At 33.2% G+C, this 22,246-nt stretch overlaps 2 protein-coding genes across 3 annotated transcripts; both read right to left on the minus strand.

Moving 5' to 3' along the window:
- Positions 1-1,403: 1,403 nt before the first annotated feature.
- On the minus strand, positions 1,404-19,758 carry LOC110611315 (DNA mismatch repair protein MSH1, mitochondrial). 2 transcript variants are annotated; one of them, XM_021751556.2, is made up of 22 exons: positions 19,448-19,758; positions 18,695-18,827; positions 18,502-18,599; positions 18,112-18,187; positions 17,831-17,950; positions 15,677-15,724; positions 14,921-14,985; positions 13,627-13,712; positions 13,328-13,492; positions 11,843-11,952; positions 11,623-11,728; positions 11,465-11,540; positions 10,973-11,031; positions 10,070-10,137; positions 7,883-8,056; positions 5,848-6,054; positions 5,347-5,603; positions 5,086-5,229; positions 4,017-4,077; positions 3,047-3,346; positions 2,237-2,968; positions 1,404-1,935 (listed from the first exon to the last, which is right to left on the minus strand). In XM_021751556.2, exons 1-22 carry the CDS (start codon positions 19,564-19,566, stop codon positions 1,708-1,710), a joined length of 3,432 nt encoding a protein of 1,143 aa, XP_021607248.1. In that variant the 5' UTR covers positions 19,567-19,758; the 3' UTR covers positions 1,404-1,707. The 2 variants fall into 2 exon arrangements, with proteins under 2 accessions (XP_021607248.1, XP_021607249.1); XM_021751557.2 differs by having other exon boundaries at positions 4,020-4,077; positions 19,448-19,757.
- A 1,116-nt stretch (positions 19,759-20,874) lies between these two features.
- On the minus strand, positions 20,875-21,863 carry LOC110612077. Its single transcript, XM_021752736.2, has 2 exons — positions 21,239-21,863; positions 20,875-21,145 (listed from the first exon to the last, which is right to left on the minus strand). Exons 1-2 carry the CDS (start codon positions 21,815-21,817, stop codon positions 21,053-21,055), a joined length of 672 nt encoding a protein of 223 aa, XP_021608428.1. The 5' UTR covers positions 21,818-21,863; the 3' UTR covers positions 20,875-21,052.
- Between the last annotated feature and the right edge of the window lie 383 nt (positions 21,864-22,246).

A 22,246-nucleotide genomic window follows, 5' to 3' on the forward strand; every position in this document is an offset into this window, starting at 1 on the left:
AAATTAAATTTGAGTATAAAGATAAATTTAATTATATATTGTAAAATTTATTTTTTTAATTAATTAATCTTTTAAATCTTGTATTACCCCTCCAAAACTTAATAAAAATTTCTTATAGCCATAATAAATTTTAAATTTTATTAATTAATCCCTTAAATTTTAATTATTTTCTAAATAATTTTGAATATATGTGTATATATACCATGATTAAAATTGAAGTATCAAAGTTGATCGGTTGTTATCAAATGAACGCAAAAAGTTATCTAAATATGATTTTAAAATTTTTATATTTACAAATTAAAATTTAATTGGTAATTTATTTTTAAAATTAAATGAAATTCAATATAATAACTATAAATTCTATTTTTTCAAAAAAAAAACTATATATCATATTATCTTAAATTATTTTTTTCCTATTCAAATTTTAAAAAATTATTTCATTTATGTGTATAATTATACAAAACAAATGATTTTATTTCTCTTACAATTTTTAAATTAATTTATTTAAATATATATTTATCTTTATCTAATATATTTACTTTATATTTTACTATATTTTAATTTTTATGTCTCCTTTCAGTTATTATTAATTTTTTAGAAAACTTATAAATTTTTTATAATATTTTTCAATCAAAATCTTATAATTTAATTTTTTTTCATGTTTTTATATATAGTTACTAACATGTGAATTAAGTTATTTTGATATGATTGCTTTTAGTTCTAATTTTTTAGTAATTTTTAGTTTTTTATTTTTTTTTATTATCAACTGATTAACTTTGATTTGATAATTAACTATAAATTTATCGATAATTATTATTTATATTTATTTTTATGAATTTATTGATAATATATTATTATTTTATATTTAATTAATAAAATATATTTTTAAATTTTATTATTTTTTCATAATCTTAATTTGATTTAGCAAGTATTTTAAAGCTGATTAAAATTTTTTTTTCAATTTATTAACTTAATTTTTCGATTTATTTTTTTGATAAAAATTCCAATTTATTTATTTTTCAATTACATCTCACAATTGAAAACTTTTTTAATTATTTTAATTTAAAAAATAAAATCGTATAGAAATAATTTATTTAAAATTTTCGCTTGTAAACATTTTTTAAATAGATTTTCAGAGGCCAAATTACATAAAAAGTTCAAAACTTTACCATGTGTACATCTTGAAACATTTATTAGTAAATTTTAGCCCTACTTTTAAAATTTTGGGGCAAAGACAATTGCATTTTCTCCTAAATTATCTTCGACAATCTTAACAAGTATCATAAAATTTACTAGCGTTAGTCCCATGGCTATATAACCACTTTCTCTTGTGCTTGCAGCTTACCTATGGAGTCCATGTTATAGGATACCAAGTTTACGGTCAAATTTCGTAGAACACAAAATTGCAGAACTGGGGGAAATATATCCACTAGTGAATTTTAAATCAAATATACAAGCACAAGTTGTTACCCCGTAAAAAGCATCAATCTGTTGAAAAATTTACCCTGTCCAGTGGGTAATCTACATAATCTTGTTGGTAAAAAAAATCTACGTAATCTGGAAGGGAAGCAACTGACATCCAAACAAAATTGCTGCAACCACTGCTACTTAATCCTACAACATTTTCTACATACGAAAAGGGTTAGGAACCCATTTCTCCTCATCAAAGTAGCTTTTACAAAATGGAAGATCATGGCTGGAGAAGCATTAATGAACAGGCATACTTTCCAGGGAGAGATTGGTTGTGCCGAAATTTCGATGTTTACCATCTGCCACATTAGTGAGTTTGAAGCCTTTATTAGGGAGCTGGTTGATGAGAAGGGTTTCCAGTTGGCAAGCTATGCTTTTTCCTTGGACTATAAAATAAAGGAAGGAGGCATTATGCATCCCCTCCTTTGATCGATGCGCACGGACTCGGCCTTCAAGATCATCTGTCTGTGGTAACGTTTAACAAATGGTGCAATAAATTAGTATTCAGTTTATATTCAATAAAATCAAAGAGATGAATTCCATTTCACAGAGATTAATCGCAAAAATAACATACAGAAAATTATGGTTGATTAAGCAATCCATTGAAATAGTAGATAGTAGGCTACCACATTACCACATTTTCTCAGCAGAGAATGAGATGAGGATTACTGCCATGATTTGGCAAGACGCAGTTCATATCAGTGAAGTGAATTAGTTTGGCTGATGTAAATGATAGAAAAAGTAAAGGACAAGTTAAAGATAATACCACTCCAACGTACAGTCTCTTGTCAGGTCTCAGCATCACATACACACATGAAGCACCTATTGTTGATGGAGGCGGCTGCTCCCTAGCACCAATAGTAACACATTGCACAGCTAGAAGTTCTGATGTGCTCTTCTGTTTGTAAAGTTCAATCAGCTTCCTCTGGCATATTATGGTAATAGCACTCTCTACATCCTTCCTCTCTATAACTTCCACCTTTCCTGAATTGGTATTGTGATCAAGAGCTCCTGCTGTAGTTCCCCTTGGTGGAATATGGGCTTCATGGGAGCTGTTAAGAATCCCACCAGAATAAGACACTTTTTTTCTCTCTTCAACCCTTTCTGGAGAAACTTCTTCTGCATAAGCAGAAAAATACAAGTCTTCAGCTCTTTGGATTATTGTTTCAGGGATCCCTTCCCTCTTTGCTGTTTCAAAAGCAAGGCTTTCCCTGCAGATCCCATCTATCAACCTCCAAGTAGGTTTTGTTTGTCCATCAACATATTCGGTTGCCATTGCTTTGTATTCAGCGTTCTTGGTATCAAGTGGCAAATCAAATATTCCATGCAGATGGGTAGATACAATACCAAGACAACCAATTTTATCAAGAGTTTCAACAATGCTTCCAGCAATACAAGTCCCTTTTGCTGTTTCTGTCCCTCGACATATTTCATCTACAAGTACAAGACTTCTCGATGAGGCTCCAGTTATAAGGGACCGGATTTCTGACATTTCCATCTAAGACATCGAAACTACATAAGATGGATAATATGTGTTACCAGGAACCCTTAAATGACGCCAAAAACAATTGAATACCTGGAATGAACTTTTCCCATCAGCAGGACTATCATAAGATTTCATGTGAAGCATAATGGAATCAAAGTGAGGAATCACGGCTGATTCTGCAGGCATCATAAATCCACATATTCCAAGCAGTGCAGAAGCACAAATTGATCGGAGCAAACTGGATTTACCACCTCCATTCGGTCCTGTCAAAAGAACTAGGGATTGCATATCAACTGTATTCTGCACAGCACTGCCTTCAGCTGCTTCAAGCCAGTATGGAGACAGGCCAATTAATTTCATCCTATTAGCTCCATCCAATGACTTTGCATCCTACACACAAAATCAGTTGAGATATCACCAACACATAATATTCTGTGATGCTAAAATTCTAATATACATTGAGCACGGCTAAAATTAATGATGCTTGATGCTAAAATTAGTCTAGTACATATAATGAGCATGGCTAATTTTAAAGCATTCCTATATAGAAATCTCTGGAGAACTGCTAAAGTGAAAGAAGTTCAGCAATTAAACAACATATACATAAAAGTCATTGGAATTGTTCAAGTGCTTTGATATATTATAGTATATCATTCAGTTTTGAGTTATACAATTGAGAAAAAGTCTCTTATCTCTGAACTTAAAAGGCTTAGCAATGTAAAAATGTCTAGGCCCTTCTCCATTTTCAATTTTGTGCAGATCAATTCTACCAGTAAAATATAAGTGCAACTTCTAATACTATTACAGATAAGACAGCACCTTTGGGGCCACCAGTGTAGTGTGATCTATATCTGATTCCAGGACACAACAAATCACAAGAAAATTGTGTCACTTTTCAGAAAGCTTCAATCATGTTTATACAAAGGGAGAGAGGAAACAAAATTTGCAGATAATTCAAAAATCATTTTTTTGCATCAAATGTCAGTGCATAAATTTTAAGCATGTGACTATCATCCATAGAAAAACTTGACCTTCAATCAGACACAGATGAGATACACACTACCTTTAACTTATTAAACCTGCAAAGAGTGGGGAAAACCCATTTCCTTCGTCTCCCTTCACTGTCAAAGATCAACGAAGCCAGAATTAAAATATGGTTGGAAAATATCTAGCAGTGAGTGCTCAATCATAACTAAAACCAGCATCATTAACATACCAGAATATGAAGTCCCAAAATATTGAAAGAAAACTGTTAAATTTGGGCCAGGCCTAACCCACCCCAAAAGCTAGCTCAAAGGGGAGGAATGCCTATGACCCATATAAGGGGCACATTACCCCTTTCCACAACCGATGTGAGATTCAACACACCCCTCACACCCAAAATTTTTTACTGGTGCGTGGCACATTTATGGGGCGCCCAACATCGGATGGGAGGCTCTGATACCATGTTAAATTTGGGTCAAGCCTAACTCACCTCAAAAGCTAGCTCAAGGGGGAGGAGTGCCTATGACCCATATAAGGGGCACATTACCCCTTTCCACTTTCCACAACCGACGTGGGATTCAACAAAAACAAATGGCTTTTCTTATTGTCAATTATCACTCAATACACCAGGAATGACTTGTGGTTAAGCCTGGGAATATCAGCCTCTCCCCAAGAACAGCATCCCTAATCCTAAGTTTGCGTTCAACTTCAACGCTATAAGATATGGGGTTCCCTTTTGATTTCAGTAAAATGATATCCATATAAGAACTGTGAATTCACACATACTTGAAAGAACAAACTTGGCAAACAACATGAACTTGGTCGCATTAATTACTATATTACATCAAACAGATATCACAACTTTGTAAGCCGGTAAGAAGACAGAATCTAGTTTTATGGATGAGCTAGATCCTTCTGCCATAGACAGTAATTAAACTGACGCAAGCCAAAGGTACTTCAATATAGAGCTTATCCAATATAACCAAAAGACATTAGCATTCATCATTCTCTTAACTAACTGACAATATTTCACTGGCTTTGTGAAATAAATAGTGTAGGCAAAAGGCTTGAGCTTTTACTGTAACAGTTTATAAATGGTTACTTGAAAAGGCTATCCAAGAAATAACATGCATAACAAATCCTACCTCACATGAGCAAATAACGCCTTCGCAATAACAAGCAGCATTGCTGCAAAGACAAGGATATTGATCTTTGACTGTAACTCAGCAGATAGTCCCCTCAACAATTCCAAGACCTTTGCTTTTGCCCTGTCGCTTGCATCATGATACCTAAAACAAAGGTAAAAGAACTGCATTAATAAAAAAGTTAGAAGGCAATGCTGATTAAAATTGAAAAGGCCAATCATATTAACAAATTGTAAATTTTTTTTTGAAAAAAAAGCACACCTCATTAAAGCATCTTCCACCTTGATGGTAGTAAACCATTCCTCACCAACTTTTCTACCTTTAGAATCTATAGCAGGTTTAAGCTGTTTAATTTGTTCTTCCCCAGGGGTCCCAGCCCAAATTGATGGCGCAAACCGTTTTCCCTTAAACCAAACAGCTTCATGCTCTCGAGCATATAATATCTCTCCTTTGGGGCCACCAAGTGGGGCCGTGGTAGCTTTTATTCTTGAAATGATAGGAAGGAAATCTTCGGTGACCTACAGAATCAGAGGCTTAATGTAACTAAAGGAATATACTGCATCATTACCAAATAAAAGTTGAACACAGGAAACTATATAAGATAATATAAAAGCACAGCACATTAAAAAGTTGCAAACTATGCATGAAATTGATCTAGATCATCTGCACAGTCCACATTAAATAAAGGCATCACTTTACTTTTTCAATTTCATAGAATTTTCAGACTAGGATTGATGGCAAACTAGATATATGAGTACTTACTGCTAAAGACAAGGCCTGTGCTGCCCTTCCCACTTCTGCAAATTCCTCTTCTATATGGACCCTCTTCACACGACCTTTCCACAAACATTCCATATCCTCAAAAAATTCACTAGGAATGACAGAACAAGAGCTTAACTTTCGGTCAATTTCATCATCTACAGAGATCATTTCATGAATTCTACCATAAGCCCATTCACATTCATTAACCTGAAGGAAAGAAAAATAGTAAAGAAGATTAAATCTGACAACCCATGAAAAGTTAGGAGGATAGCAAAAGCAGCAATACTAAACATGCCCAAGTATTACCAATAATAAAGTATCAGCACACTGCAGCGATGTGTGCTGCAAAGTGCAAGATCGAAATTATGGATCGCTATCAATTTGGAAAAACTAGTATTCCAAAATGCAATCAACCATTGGTCGAGAATCATTCTCAGTCATACAAATTTCAAAAAGATGTTGTTCCTTCTACTATTATGCCGGGAATTTTTGGATTTGGATACTTTTTATAGCATGAGGATAGTCTCAGTTTGATAATTAACAAAACCAACTGATTTATTAAAAGGGATTCAGCAATTTTGAATGTCCAGCATTCCAACTCCAACCCATAGCCAAATCACAATCCCTCTCTGGTCCTTTCTGTCTCACCTCTCCGCGACTGACAATCCACCTTCGGCATGTATCTAACAGTTTATTAATCTCTAGCATTTTAGTTGACAATAGTGGTTCAATTTTTGGGTATCTATTAAATCATTTTTGCCATCTAAGTGGTAAGACATTTGCGCATGAAGCAGCTTGTTTCGTAGCCTACCAGCATCGCTGCCTCCTTCATCCTGCCTTGCAGTCTCGTGGTTACTGCAATTTGCATGGGTAGTTCTTAGTTTTGTGTTTATAGTTTACTAAATTCTTAAATTGATTAGTTTCAATTAGTTTTGGCTGCTTCTCGATGGGCATTTGATGAAGTTGAGCTTGTTGTTGATTTGTTATTCAGTGATGAACATGTGAAACAAAATTACTTTTCTGTAACCAAGCATTCTATTCAAATCAATATTTCGAATCGAATCGAATCAGTTTGCTTCACTTTGATTTGATTCCTCTCCATTCAGTTCAGTTTCGGTTAGCTTTTTTCATGGAATGAATTTTTTGGTTTTGCAATTTTAGTTTGGTTCAGAACCTGAACAAAACAACATGAAATCAAGTAAAGCCATTACATAACTGGACTGCGGGGATCGTTACCCTTTTCGTTGTTATAAGCCCCCCATAACTGGCAAGTGTAATGACCGTCACTAATAATTGATCCCTTCAAAAACAGGGTTTCTTTTTTTCTTCACAATCTCTATTTTTCACTCAAATTTCTCTCTTTCTAAACTTTCTCCCTTTTAAGTTAAGAATCATCACAAAATATCTCTATTCCATAGCTCTTACTTCTAGAAGCGAGTTTATTTTCTGTTTTCTGCTTTTGGTGGTAATAAGGTGAGATATTTTCTATCTACATAATCATTTTAGCTATATACTAAAGAAAGCCTAATGATGTTTAAGAATGATAAATTTGTAGTCTTTATTTGATGTATTTATACCTATTATGTAGTTGTGTTTCTTAGTCTTATTTCTATCCATCAATATCTATTCATTTCATAAACTTCACAAACTTTTTCCAAAAGAATTTGCATAGCACTATGCGTTAACATTACTCTATGGCCAATTGGCCATGAAAGGTCTACTTCGGTTACCAGTGACCACAAATGCAGCCGCAGCTGCTATTTAAAACCATGTGACCCAATGCCTCTCCCTAAACTATTACCAGAAAGAGGCAGAAGAAAACCTGATAAATATTGAAGGAGAATAAAAAATATCAACAATCTCCATAAGAGGAAGCTTGATAATTTTATGGAGAAAGCTTGATAATGACATAATTCTTGGACATTTTAACAATAAATTATCACCAGTTTTGTCTCTTAAATTGATTATTAACTTTATCCACAAGTAAAACATCATGTCTATGTTTGTTCTTAACAAGGCAGGACACTTCACTTACTAATGTTTCAAAGTCAACTTTCAAACCAGTTGCCACCCATGTAGGATCCATCAATGATTTTAGGATTTCACAAAGCTCAGAGCTTCTGTACATGTGCAATATTTCATCAAGCACATTTTTTATTCTGCAAAACTCAATATGATTGGCCTCCCTCAGTTCGAGTAACTTTACCAACTGCAAGACATGAAGATAAAAAAAAAATTACAGGAATTACATACACAAACATAATTTGTAGGGAGAAAATATTTATCCTTGGTGAAATAACAAGGAGAAGAACAATAATGATAAGGGCATAATTAACTAAGTTTCAAGTAAATGCTAATAGGAAGGAGGAATGAGAGAGAAACAACATGAAGAGTTAAAAAAGTAATGTTTTTACTTCAAGAGTGAACAAAAAGGAACAACATTGCAGAGCTCTATAAAATGCAACCTAAACAGATCTCCTTCAGAAAGTTGACACTTCTAGTTCTATATCATGAAGTTAATTTCTCCTGAAATTGAGACATGACAGCAAGGATAATAATAGAGATTTATAACTTACAAACAAAAGCATTCTACATATTCTAATCTACCTTCAGTAATTTGATGCCTGCCCCTAAGGAAACAGCTCATGAATGGAAGTGTGCAGCATATTAAGTGTTAAAATAGCATATTTTTACTGAATTTACGCCAAAGAACAGAAAACCTTGGGCTTTCATGTGCTAGATTTGGCTCAAAATTGATTCACGTCAACAATAAAAATTCATATAATTCTGACATTCACATTTGAGCAAACTAGCATCAACATCAGAACTCTAATAGCACATTATCATCTTCCAACTGGAACAAATGTTATGATAACTATGTTGATCGAGTAAACTGCAATCATGCAAAACACAGGATGTCTACAAGACAACATTGCAATACAAATAACAAGCATATGTTCTAAATTTCTGAACAAAATGATAAGGAAATTGCATTATTAGTCGATCAATTTAGTACTTATCGGAGAAGTGAGAATCTCACATCGGAAGAATACAAAATAAACGAAGAATAAACAAAGAGTATATAAGTCAAGTGGAACCCAAACCAAACGGCCTAAGGACATTTTGGAGAAGACTACAACATCAACCTTAATTAAGCCCCATTCTAGAGCCCAACACTCTCATGCAGACTTAGACCGAACCCATCATTAAATTCCCATTCTAATAGTGGTATTAGAGCCTCCCACCGACCTTGGACCTTCCGTAAACGTGTCACTCCCAAGGACCTCCCGTAAACGTGTCACTCTCAGCATGCAAACTTGGACTGAACCCATCATCAAATTTCAATAGTGGTATCAGAGTCTCTCACCGATATTAGGCCCCATAAATGTGTCACGCTCCAGTGTAGTACTGGGCGTGAGGAAATGTGTTGAATCCCGTATCGATTTAAAATGGGTTTCCCTTAAACTAGCTTTTTGAGATGAGTTAGGTCTAACCCAAATTTAAAATGGTATTAAATGCTCCACTAATGTTGGGCTTCTCATAAATATGTCACGCTCCAATATAGTCCTGGACATGAAGGGGTCGCAAGGGGTGTGTTAAATCTCATATCGGTTTGAGACTAATATGCCCTTATAAGCGCCTTAGGCATAAACTAGCTTTTGGGTGAGTTAAGTCTAGTCCAAATTTAATATTGTATCAGAGTCTCCTAGAGACTCCCATAAATATGTTACGCTCCAATGCCCGGAAGTAGTCCCGAGTGTGAGCGGATGTATTGAATCCCATGTCGGTTTAGAAAATGAGTAATGCTCCACGGTGTTGGACACTTATAAGGGTGTGAAACGCTCCTTGAGCTAATTTTGGAGTAAGTTAGGTCTGACCCAAATTTAACAGTTCTGAAGTTCAAGCAATAATAAAATTTCAAGTTTTCTAATTTGGTCATCCAGCTTTGTTTCATCAATTGAAAATTTAGCACAAGTGACCATCTTGCAGATGAATAACAGTTGAGTGACCAAATTGAAATAAATCAAAATTTAGTGAGACTTGCAAGTATTAAGCAGCCACTTGAGCATAACGAAGTTAGCCGAAGCTGAATAAGGTGTATTCCATCTGATCGCAAATTTATTCACAAAAAGGCATTATTAAGATTCAATACCAAACAACAAATAAGGAGGATCATATCATTCTTTTATGTCAAATGCCTCTAAAAGTAAGTGAAAACAACCTTTGCAGACGAAACGCAAGTAAATTCTGGAATTGAGCATGTTACATTGCTCATAAGTTTGCATGTTGCTGCAAAAGAAAAACGGTTCAGTATAATTTTGAACAAAGTAAAGAATATTATGAAGTACTACTATACTTGAAGTGTGCGTGTGCGCATAAAATATTATATATACATATATATAGGGGGATATTCGTCTTTGTTGCAATATGCTCTTCGATGTAACATGTTTTCCCACTAAGGTTTGCTCACTTAACTTTTTAACTAAGATTAATAGAGACCAATTAAGATCCAGCTAATTTTTTTTTTAATCAAATACTTCCAAACAAGCGAATTGCATAATTCATATTCATTACACATTTTACCAACATCAACCCATTCTTCTCTTCAAACAATCGAAACAATTTCTATTGAATTTCTCAATTACAATTTTCAGCAAACTTTTGAAAAAAAAAATATCACAGAGGAAAACAGAAGGGCACAAAGTATCAGATAGAAAATGAAAGAGAGGCAAAGTTAAGAAACAAATCTAACCATGGGAGACAAAGCATATTTCACCTTTAAAATTTGCATTTCTATCTTCATATACACAACCTAAAATAAATCTTAGTATTTTACTGTGGATTCCCTCATGAATCAACTGAAACAAACAAACTTAGAAGAGCTGAACAGGACATTAAATAAATTTGAAAATCACAACTGTGAAAAAAAATCAATTGCTTTGAAAAAGAGAGGACTAAGTAAGCAACTTTGCCCTATAAAATCATTTAACGCATTGAACACCAAATCGATTATCAGAGTGACTCAGTTGCACACTGACCATGTAACACTTCATTAATTGCAAATTCAATAACCAAATAAACAACCTATGTAACTAAAATATGCATCATATGACCCCAAACTCACCTTGAATTGTGGATGCAATTTCATAAGCAGGAGGGTTCAGTAGAAGATCTCTTATGTATCTGAGAAATAATGAATAAACAGAACCAAGAAGGGAAATATCAGTTCTATTGTACCACAAACTAAGAACAAATTCAGTACAAGAAGGCAATTCCATCAGACAATGAAGATGAAACAGTAACATCGGAACCTTCAAGAAAATTCTGAGACTGGAAAATTCATACTCTTTGAAGACCATTTCAGTTTAGATTTTATACTTTCATGATGACACCCAAGTAAGTAACTGAAATCAAATAAATATAGAGAGACGGAGAGAGAGACAGAGAGAAAGAGAGACAGAGAGACAGAGACAGAGAGAGGTCATTCTATGGAGAGAAAAAAGGGAAATAAACTCACTATGTTCATCTAAACCTACCAGCAAACAAAGTCAGAAATTTATGCAAATCACCAATACATTGGCTTTCAGAAAGAAGAAGATGAAAAATTCTCACTTACAATACAGGTAGACCCGCGCAACTTGATGGAAGTAACACCTTCAATAAACAAGGTATTCCTTCAGTTGGTATGACACCTGAAAGTACGGACCACTTGCTGTGAAATTGGCTAGCACTAAATAATTGAACATCAAACTGTCCAAATGAAGTTAAACAGACCAATTTGTGTTGCTGTTCCAAGGTGCAATGGACAGGGCCTATTTTCTGAAAGCACAGTGACATTTCTGAACACAACTCCATCATCAAGACCATAAAGCTCCCTGACCTAAGTGCAATAAAAGATTGCAACATGTAACATTGTCAAATATATTATGATGAGCAAGAAATAAACATTGCAACATCACACAAGTGCAAGAGCAATAAAATAATTTGATTGAACCTTAATCAGAAGCTCAGTGACAGGATCGCCTTCAAACCATTCAAAATGTCTGGCGTTGCATTCTCCCCATAAAAGACCACCTTCGCCATATTCTCCCCAACGACAAGTTCCTGCACAGAGGAATTGATGCAGTCTTATAATAGATGGTACAGTAAATTGTTAGATAAAACCTAATCTTGAGAGTTACTTCAGCCAAGGAAAGAGAAAAAAGAAATAGAGAGTACAGATTAAAGATTAGAAGAATAGAGAGAGCAGAGAATCTCAGAAAGAAAGGAGTATTTTGATTAATGATTCTGGAATACTCTTTTATTCCCAAACATCCCTCGGAGCAATTGCCATAACCATTTTTCCCTCCAATTTCCACTAACAACATCAACTACTATTCCCTCCAAAACCTGTAACTAACTCCACCACTTCCCTTCAGTTCTCAAAAGCTACTTCCACTACACATTTCCCTTCTTACTCCTATACCTCTTCCTCTTATATGTGATAAATTCAAGAACCACACCAAGGCATGGGGTAGAGAAGAGAGAGGACAGTTAGTCCAAGACATAAAATGAAAATTAAGATGCAAATATTCATGGCTAGTGAAGAATTGATGGTCAAATAATCAATTACTGCCACAGGTTTCATTCATATTTCTCTAGTAAAGTGGGATATTCATTACATAAGCATGCCTTGGAACAAAAATGCAATATGTTCCCCACAAATGAAAATATAGTAAGATTCAAAAGAAAAAGGTTAGTATATTTCTTTTCTTTTATGTCATGGTCATATTAAAAAGTTGTCAAGTTCACGATGAGAAACAATGAATAAAACCTCAACACACCATTCACAAATGTCAGCAGTTGAAACTTAATAAACATCAGCAGGATCCTGGTTCATCAACATAATACAAAGATTAATCAGATGGGATTTGGAGCAATTGGTAATAATTGATATACCAATTCATAGTTTTTAATCAGATGGGATTTGGGGCAATTGGTAATAATTGATATACCAATTCATAGTTATTTCTAGGCTATCTTCTGTTATTGTTAGCTGTGTGCTTCACTGAAAGTTGATGCATCAGAAATTAGTCCAACTAATAAAACATGTGTGTTCCTTGTATCAGGAAAATAAAAATGAATTGCTGTTTTGGGTCTATCTATATAAAGCTCAGTTGAACTAATAAAGCAATAAAAATGGAACCAAATAGTTTTCACGTGGTCAAGGACAAAAATGGACACAATTTGATTTTAAGGCAGATATCAGGAGAGAATCACCAGATACCAAAAGAAGTAACGACAGAAACTACAGAGTGGGAATAAGAACTTTGGCAATACCAAAGAGAAATTAGTCCTATTTACCATGAAACATCGTGAATTTCTAGTTTTCATCTCGAGATGCAGGAAATGCGAAGTTGACACAATTTATATGAAACTCATTTTTCCATTTCTAGAAAAATAACAGCCTTAAATAAAAGAAAAGAAAAGGGATACAAACCTGAGGAATTGTGTCTTAAAGATGTATTAAGAAATAGATGATGGTAGCGACAAGTGCGAAGCTTGGCAACCAAAGCCTCCTCAGTAAGACCATCCTCTGATGAATATGTTTTCATAGTCTCTAACACCGAAACTATCAAATAACCCCTTGCAGAATGAGATATCCCTATAAATGCCAGAGATATATTACAACTACAAGCACAATTATCTCTCCCCTTAGGTAGAGGGTGTTGGGACTTGGGAGGCATTAAAAATACATTAATAAAAGTCAATGTATTTAACATAGGTTTGTTCCCCTACCAACTACAGGCATTGGCTCCGGAAAGTCAAGATCATGATCTACCCCAACAAGTCCAAAAACGTATGGATTGCCTGGATGTGCATGCCTGAATACTTATGTAAACAAGTCAGAACCATAAATGAATGTCAAGTGTAGTAACAACAACAAAACAATAACAAGAATGACAAAAATAGTCGAACAAACAAGTTCTTTGAAAAAAAATCAGCACATTCAATTTTCAATTTCTGTGCTCCTGATATTGAAAAACTACTTCTTGCCAAAATATGCTATCATCAGTACAATATACTTTAGATATCCAACTAAAACATAATGTTCAGCACATGTTAAAATTCATATAGTTCTAAAATTAAAAGACTAGTGACCTCATTTCAACAGATGCTACTGTATTTAAAGCAATGAACCACAAAATTTATAATTTGGTTCCTTTTTTTGCATAAAATGCATGGAAACTCTTTTTCTTTGTGCAAAAATAACGAAACAAAAAATACATGGTTACTGGTTGCTAGTACAGTTCCCATTGGGAACAGGTCCTGATTCACATGGAAATTTTCACTGCAATAGATGTATTCTCCCAGTCCAGATTTCTTAGCGCTAATTCCTCCAGCCATTGCACCACATAATTTAATATAATGTGCTCAATCATGAGAGCTCCTCTATTTAGATGATGACTTCTCAAAATTATCTTTCTTGTTAAGAAATGCGCTACAAAATGATAATTCTAACAATGAATTCTGCTTCTCTTGGAATTATATTGTCCTTAAGCAGATGATCATGCTGCACAGTACTCCATTTTAATGGAATATAAACTAATAGTGAATCTCTTCAATTGGGTAAGCAGAACTGAATAATGAAATACAACCAAACTTAAGCATGTAATATCATTTTTAAGGATTTAAACTATTGATTTCCAAACATTAATTAAATTGTGATAGAAATAACTTTCAATCACTAGAATTAAATAATTCAAATACAAATGAACACAAAGCATTAGCAACATACATGGCAAGTCACATGATCTACACACCCAAATAAGACAGTTTTGGATAATTTCTAAATATTTATCTCAAAAAGAAGGGATAATTCCAAAACTTATCATTGTGAAACATGGTTCAGATTACAGTCCATGTGAAAATTGCTTCAGATAACCAGCAAAATATACTCTCTTCTGATTGTAACAAGAGATTTTTCTTTCAATTATCACAAAACCATATTCAACATTACCATCAACAACATGTACAAACCAATAATATAAACACAAAACGGAATTATACTGCAAGATTCAAATGTAATTACCCAGATATAAACCGGCCTTTGCGAGAACGAGCTTGGGTTGGACCCTGAACTTCCTCCACTATGGACTATGCAAACCAAAATACAAACATCATAGAACAAACTCATCAAACAGTGGAAATTAGATCCAAATCAATGTGAGCCTTAAGGCAAGCAAAAATGACTATCAAATTCATGAGACGAAATAACAGTTGTTTCCTAGACACTAAGTGCCTTTCCAGTAATCACAACTGCATCTAGGGCGCAACAAGAATATTTCCTTATCATACATCTTTTTCTAAGTTTCTCTATTTTCACTCATCAAGCAATCAAGAGTTCAAATGCGTTTTCCTTTATCAAAAAAAATAAATTTCTGATTTCCTCTTCTTACACATCCCTCCCCCTTCTCAGCATACATCACAATTCACATCCTATCAATTAGCACTCAAGATGTGCACAGCACACTACTACTTGCAAACTCATGCATTATTATTAAAGTAGGATATCATGCACCCTTATTCTGATAAACTTTTATCACTTCTAATTTTTCATTAAAAAATCTTCAACAGGCCACAAATGATGCATGAACTAACCAGTTGACAGTTCATAATATGATAGAGGACCAGACAAAGTTCATAATATGACAGAGGCCTATCATTCAATCTCCTATGCTATGTGAATAATTTTCGCTCCAAATGAAAAGGCTCACATTTTCTAAATTCATCTAAGTGCAAGTTCATTACAGAATGAGGAGTGCAAGCAGATAATTGCAATACGTACCACAGAATACCCATTTCGTGTCAAGTCATCTAAAGTTTGCCGAAGATTCTGCAGGAGCAGCAATTGAAAATGATAGAAAATATGACAATGAATAAAATAAATAGGACGCATCTCTTATTTTACCACAAGTCATCAGGCAGATTGAGGGGAAAAAATGCCCAAGATTTATTCCAAAAAATGCACATGGCTACATGGAGATGGATTATAAGATTATGCAATAAAGACATTCCTTCTCCAGAAGAAAGATTTGAAGCAAAAGGATATAAAAATAAAATAGACAGAAAAAAGTTGCTCGAATGCAGAGTTCCAACATTATCTTTAGGTAGGCCACAAATACAGCAATAAAGAATGAGGAAACAGACCTAAAAAAGAACTTCTGATGGAATAGGGAAAGTTAAAAAAAACTATCATGTAGTTTAGCACCTTTTCGAAATAAGGTCCTATGTTTTAATTTATGCCCGAAAGGCCCTTGTAGTTTCATGCCATTAACAAAATGGAACTTCTCCTCTAACAGCGTGAAATATTGTTTGTTACAATTTAATCCTCGATGTTTAATAAAACCTGCAGTTTAGTCATTATTTTACTTTTTTGTCATTGAACTTTTGTTTTATTAACAAAACAGCCTTGATTTAAACTTCATAATATCTAGTTACCATTCATCCCTATATGTTTACAAATTGATCACTAAATATTATACTTAGCTACAAATAAACCCTTATATCTTTACAAATTAATCTCCCATATTAATTAAATTTAATATCTTATATTTAAAAAATAATAAAATAAAAGTTAAACCAATATCTGATAATTCTTGTTTGCCCTAATTAAATCAAAAATTTAAATTAGCCAGAATGGAAAAGTTAGCCAGAAAAAAGGGTAAAGCTAGACACAAAAGGGGGTTCTTTGAGCTTGAATCTAGACGCATATTGTGTCTAAATTCTTTGATCTAATTTTTATTTTATTTTTTCAAATATAAGATCTGAAATTTAATAAACATGAAATATTAGTTTATAAAAATATAAGAGCTATCAATAGGTAAAATATAGGGATGAATTGTAATTAAAGGACTACTTTATTAATGAAACAAAATTTTAGAAACTAAATTTAAAAATATAATAACCAATTGTAGATTTCATTAAAATTCAAGGACTAAATTATAACTTACCAGCTCTAATGCTCCTACTCTTCATTTTGCATGCCATAACCGTGTAAACATGACACTTCACGGGATACGACATAGAATATGTGTCCGACACATATTCGAGCATTTGAACACTTGAATGATATATATTCTTTTCTTTTAAGATAAAGACCATGTATTAGATAAAATAGATATTTGGTTATAATTTGAATGATGTATTTGGTTATATTTTACCATCTATTTAAAATATAATTATTACCATATAACTTCATCTTTTTATTCTAGTTTATTTTATATAACATAACGAGTCGAAGCATCCAAGTCTAAACTTAGATGCATATTCCCATATTTTCTATTTAAAAAGTTGACAAGTCAGACATAGGGATATGCATCCATTTGTAACACCCATGTTCGAGCCCAAGTAACAGAGCTTACCAGTAATACTTAACAGCATTAAAAGGAAATGTCTCAATTTTCCAATTGCGTGAAACCATAGGAGCCTTTTTGTCATAAGTTAAATTATACAATTGTACTTGCAAAAAGCACTAAACCACAAGGTATTTTTTTCATTTTCCCAATGGAATAAATCTAGACTAACATATTATACATATACACCATATAAATATGTATGCTCAATAACAAATACTATGTGCTCATACACAAACAGGTACATGCGTGTGTACAAGGACCATTGTTCTTTGAAAGAAGAAAACAACCAAACAAGCCTGAGATCCACACATGCACATGCAAGTGCAAGGCAGTAATGGCTCATCCCATAAACTCAACCACATGAGAACTGATAATCTCAGTTAATCATGCAAGTAAGCTTAATTGGGATCTAAGGGTTTTAATTATCTATTACACATCAATCACTCTGCAGATTCTGCACACTCCCTTCTTCCAAAAACTAGGAAGAGCACAATTGTTCTTATATTCATGGAAAAATAAAATCATAAAACAGAACTTTATTTAAAACAATTGATTATAACATGTGAAAGGAAAAATTCAAATACCATGACTGGGCAGCCAGCTCTTGGAATGCTATCTGTTCGCAGTCCACCAAAAGGATTTAAACCAGCGTATTCAACAAGAATACAGGCATCTATTCCAATTGCTTCATAAAAATCCCCAACCTGGGAAAAAAATATTGTGTCTATCAATGCTGGATTATAGATGAATCTACAATGAAAGTTTAAAATATGCATTTTTCAAATGGACATGATTCATAATCATTTTGAATGTCTTACAGAAGAGAATAAATGGTGTAGCACTAATAAGGAAATAAGTCACATACTCTGCAAAGCAAAACCTCACGTGGGAACTTTGATTTGAACTGCAACATCTCCCAATTGAGGTTTCCTTCTTTCAGACTGCATAGCAAGATACAATAATTCTTCTAGAAAGAAACAAATAAATAAAGCTTTGACCAATAACCTTTCTCATTTAAATTCAGTATATATAAGCAATAAACTTCAAGCACAACTTAGCAGAAATGTGGGTTTCTTTTCCCTCATTGCAATCCTGTAATCTATAACTGCACTTCTTCAAAATGATCATGCATGTTGTTTTCAGATGATTACTGCCATCTCTATTAACATCCATCCAGGTTGTGCTTGCCAGACACAAAGAGACATGAGCATGCCACAAAACGTTAGAAGAAATCATCAAAATGAAAAGAATTTACCTCCCATTTTTTAAGTTTACATCCAAGCCAAGCAAATTGGAATAAATAAGCCTTTTAATCAGCTGGATGGTAGAAGGCTTCCTGCACTGCTGCAGCCTCTGCAACAAGATCCGCAACATTCAAGGATAGTACTCCATTAGAAATAAAACGTGCAGCTTATTATAAACTTCATAAAACACGTCAATCAGCACACCTCCTTCCACCAGATTATGTGAGAAAGATCCTTATCATTCAAAACAACACTTGATGCTTTTAGTTTCTTGATACCTCTTGCAGACACTTTACGTTCTTTGAAGCAATGAATTCTTTCAACATGTCTGCTCCTTCTGTTAATAAATATAATTTTACAATAGAATCTATGCCAAAAAAAAAAACGCAATAATAATATATAAACTGCAATTAACACTAACCCTTCACAACATGCTTTCCATTTATTACAAAAAATTTAAAGTACAAAAAAAAATCTAGTCTCTAAGCCAATTGTGACACAACAACCTCCTCATAGAAAACCCAGGACTTCTAAGGTATAAAAGCCCCTGACGTGAGTAAAAGTAAAAGAGAGCGCCAGTAAAAGGGGGCAACAAAAAATGAAATGAACGATTTCCTGATCACCCAAATGAGTACTATAATTCAGTGAATTTCTGAAATCACCCTGGCAAATAGCAAGGTGACCAATTGTTACAACATCAGTATATCTTAATCCAAGGAAACCCCTCACGTTATAATACATTTGTAGTTCAGTCAATATTAATTTTCGGCATCTACATTTCCTCTACCTCGTATCAATGAGAAATTATTAGCTTACTCAAATACACTACATCCTCCAATTCAAATAGCTCAAGGAAACACTAAAATTTATTTTTTAACAAAAAAGTTTTGTCGACACACAATGAACATCTGATACATGGACACGACTAATGAAAATGCAAATAAGTGGAGAAGTTACAGCAACAACGGCGACCGAGAAAAAGAAATGTATCTGGAAGCAGGGGAATGAAGAAGGAGAGAGAGGGACCGCCACTTAGGGATTAAAACGATGACGCTTCTCGTCGTTACCCAATACATTTTGGAAATTCCTTCAATATAAAGTTCCCTTCACAATCTGGCTCCTCTGGTTGAAGAACCTTGTGAAACAAAAAAAAAGGGGAGAACAGGTGAATTTTGCTATTTCTAGGGTTTTTGGGGAATTGAGCTTGCCCAGCCGATGTTGCTTTCTCCTGCTGCAGCTCTTCCCGCCACAGACGAAGAGAAATGGATTATTTTTGTTTTATTATCATGGGTGGATAATTATTACATGGGCATTTGAACGGTCACCAATAATTTTTTTACACTTACTTTAAAACAAAATAATTTTCATATTAAATTTAAATTTATGTGTCACCCTAATTTATTTATTTAAATAATTAATCAAATATAAAAACATTCGTTTAAAAGTCTTTTTTAGATGATAATTTATTCATGTTTCGTAATATTTCTTCATTTAAATTAAAAAAATAAAACTTATTTATTTTAACAATAATTTGATAATAAATTAAAGCGAGGAAAGAGAATATTAAAAATGTAATACAAAATTTATTGTTGTGTGTTTTTAATCCATATTAAAATAAGTATAGACTTATTTATGGAATGATATTAATAATTTATATTATATTTTAAATAAATTTATTGTAGTTATATTATCTATAAAAATAAATTTATATGTAAATTAGTGAGATTATTTTGGAAATTATTTTATTTTTTATGATTTTTTTTCAAGATATTTGTGTATTTTTAATTTATTTATGTTTATATTTTTTTATTTTCATTGTTTATTTTTTCATTTGGTATTATTCATTGATGAATATGAAGTTAGATTTGCCCAATAATTGTTTGAGCACAGTCTCAATTCTTCCACTCCTGAATTATGAATTGGACCAAATTATTATTAATATATGTGGCTTGTCCAACTTTAAATGTCGATAATACTTCAAAGCATCCTTATATATATATATATATAATTGAAATTAACTAATAACTAAAAAGCAATATAGATTTTTTTATTTTTTTCCTTTTGTTATTAAAAAAAAAAAAGAAGTTTGGTCTTAAATTTCCTAAAACTTATCACTTGTCATTAGTGTTTGTCCTTAGATTGATTTTGAACTAATCAAAATCGAGTCAAAACAAGATAGACTTGAAACCATTTTGAGATTGATAAGAGGTAGTTTAATCCCAACCTGGTTTTCTACTCTCAATGATAACTTTAATTTTAAATTTTTATCAAGCTGAAACTTGCATAATGCAATAAGAAGGATTTAAATAAATAAAATATACAGTATTTTTATATAAATTATTACAACATAAATTATAAAAATATCAAAAAAAATCAAACCCTAATCTTGTTTAAGGAGAACCACTAGTTCCAACACTTATTGATAAATATATATATATATTTTATATACATATTTATATATATTCTGCCAAATAATAATTTTAAATAGGCAACCTATCATAATTATAAAAATTTCCTAAAAAGTACAAAATAGAAGCAGCCAACACGCCAACACTTGCTGGGTTACATTTGGCTGCACAAATTGACAAGATTAGATGTAGTCTCAATACTAGCACCTGCAACTCCAATCATCTCTGCAGCTTCTCCTTTTTTGCCCTGAAAAACAAAGAAAATATAACAGAGATTCAATATCCACCAACTGTAAACAAGATTCAATCTCTAATTAATGTCTTTAATTATTTCAATTACCTGACCCTTATTTCTCTGATTCCTCCTGGCTTGCAGCAAGGTGTAATTATCAAGAAACAGAGCATCCTTGTGATGATTCACATTTTTATCTCGATAACAATTACAGCAAAGATCATAGGTGTTACCAGGACCATCGAAGCATTGAACGCAAGTGAAGTAAACTCCAGCAAGATACACTCTGCACTCATCACAGAAGAAAACCCTTTCGCTTGTGCATATGTAGTGGACAGTGATGAATTCATCGAAATCCAAACTGCCATTTCCGTCCTTGTCTAGCTTCTTGAAGAAATCAGAGGAAGCCATTGTTTTAAAGCCCTTCTGCTTGATGTTTTGCATGTATTCGTCGAAATTGATTTTTCCATCTCCGTCGGTATCTAAATCTTTGAAAAGTTTGGTTGCTAATCGCTTCTGCTTCTCTGACAAATTTGCATAATAAGCTTTTGCCGTCTCTGATATCTCCTCCATCTCGATGACTCTCTGGCGTAAGTGTGGCGGCTGGAATTGGTTTAAAGGTAAAACTTTTGCCCTCTTCCTCCACCATTTATTGACGTTTCCAATTGAAGCTTGTTGTGTATTCATCGACTAAAGAATTAATTATCTGAAAACAATTTGGCAATTGGAAGATTCCTTGTATCTTCTTCTCGACATACAATTGACTTGGTGAGATTGAATTTCATTTAAAACAAAAAATGTCATGTTCAAAGAGAGTTAACCGTAGCATCCACGGTATTGAATTTGTCTCTTCCACTTTTGCACTCTAGGTTTGAAGAAAGAAAACGGAAAACGTAACAAATCGGAACCAGAATCGAAATTGTAATCAACCGGAACTGGATTGCCGGCATTAAGATTCAGATCAATTTAATATGATCGGAAGCCTACCATACATACATTCTATAACAAAAACAAAATCATAATACGAACAAATCATTGACCTATACATGCATCATATTTGAAAACATAAAATTCATATTAGAACTCTTATCAAATGATTCAGGATGATCAACATAA

This window comes from Manihot esculenta, chromosome 3 (genome assembly GCF_001659605.2).
Source record: "Manihot esculenta cultivar AM560-2 chromosome 3, M.esculenta_v8, whole genome shotgun sequence".
NCBI lineage: Eukaryota > Viridiplantae > Streptophyta > Magnoliopsida > Malpighiales > Euphorbiaceae > Manihot > Manihot esculenta.

What these genes read in the sequence shown, in the direction of transcription:
- LOC110611315 (XM_021751556.2), bottom strand. Translation starts at nt 19,566, where the DNA reads ATGTATTGGGTAACGACGAGAAGCGTCATCGTTTTAATCCCTAAGTGG. An exon ending in TTTAAGACACAATTCCTCAG is followed by an intron (nt 11,953 to 13,327) that starts GTTTGTATCCCT and finishes TCCTCTGTGCAG; the next exon opens with GAACTTGTCGTTGGGGAGAA. An exon ending in AAGTTGACTTTGAAACATTA is followed by an intron (nt 6,055 to 7,882) that starts GTAAGTGAAGTG and finishes TCTTTCCTTCAG; the next exon opens with GTTAATGAATGTGAATGGGC.
- LOC110612077 (XM_021752736.2), bottom strand. Translation starts at nt 21,817, where the DNA reads ATGAATACACAACAAGCTTCAATTGGAAACGTCAATAAATGGTGGAGG. An exon ending in ATCAGAGAAATAAGGGTCAG is followed by an intron (nt 21,146 to 21,238) that starts GTAATTGAAATA and finishes TTTGTTTTTCAG; the next exon opens with GGCAAAAAAGGAGAAGCTGC.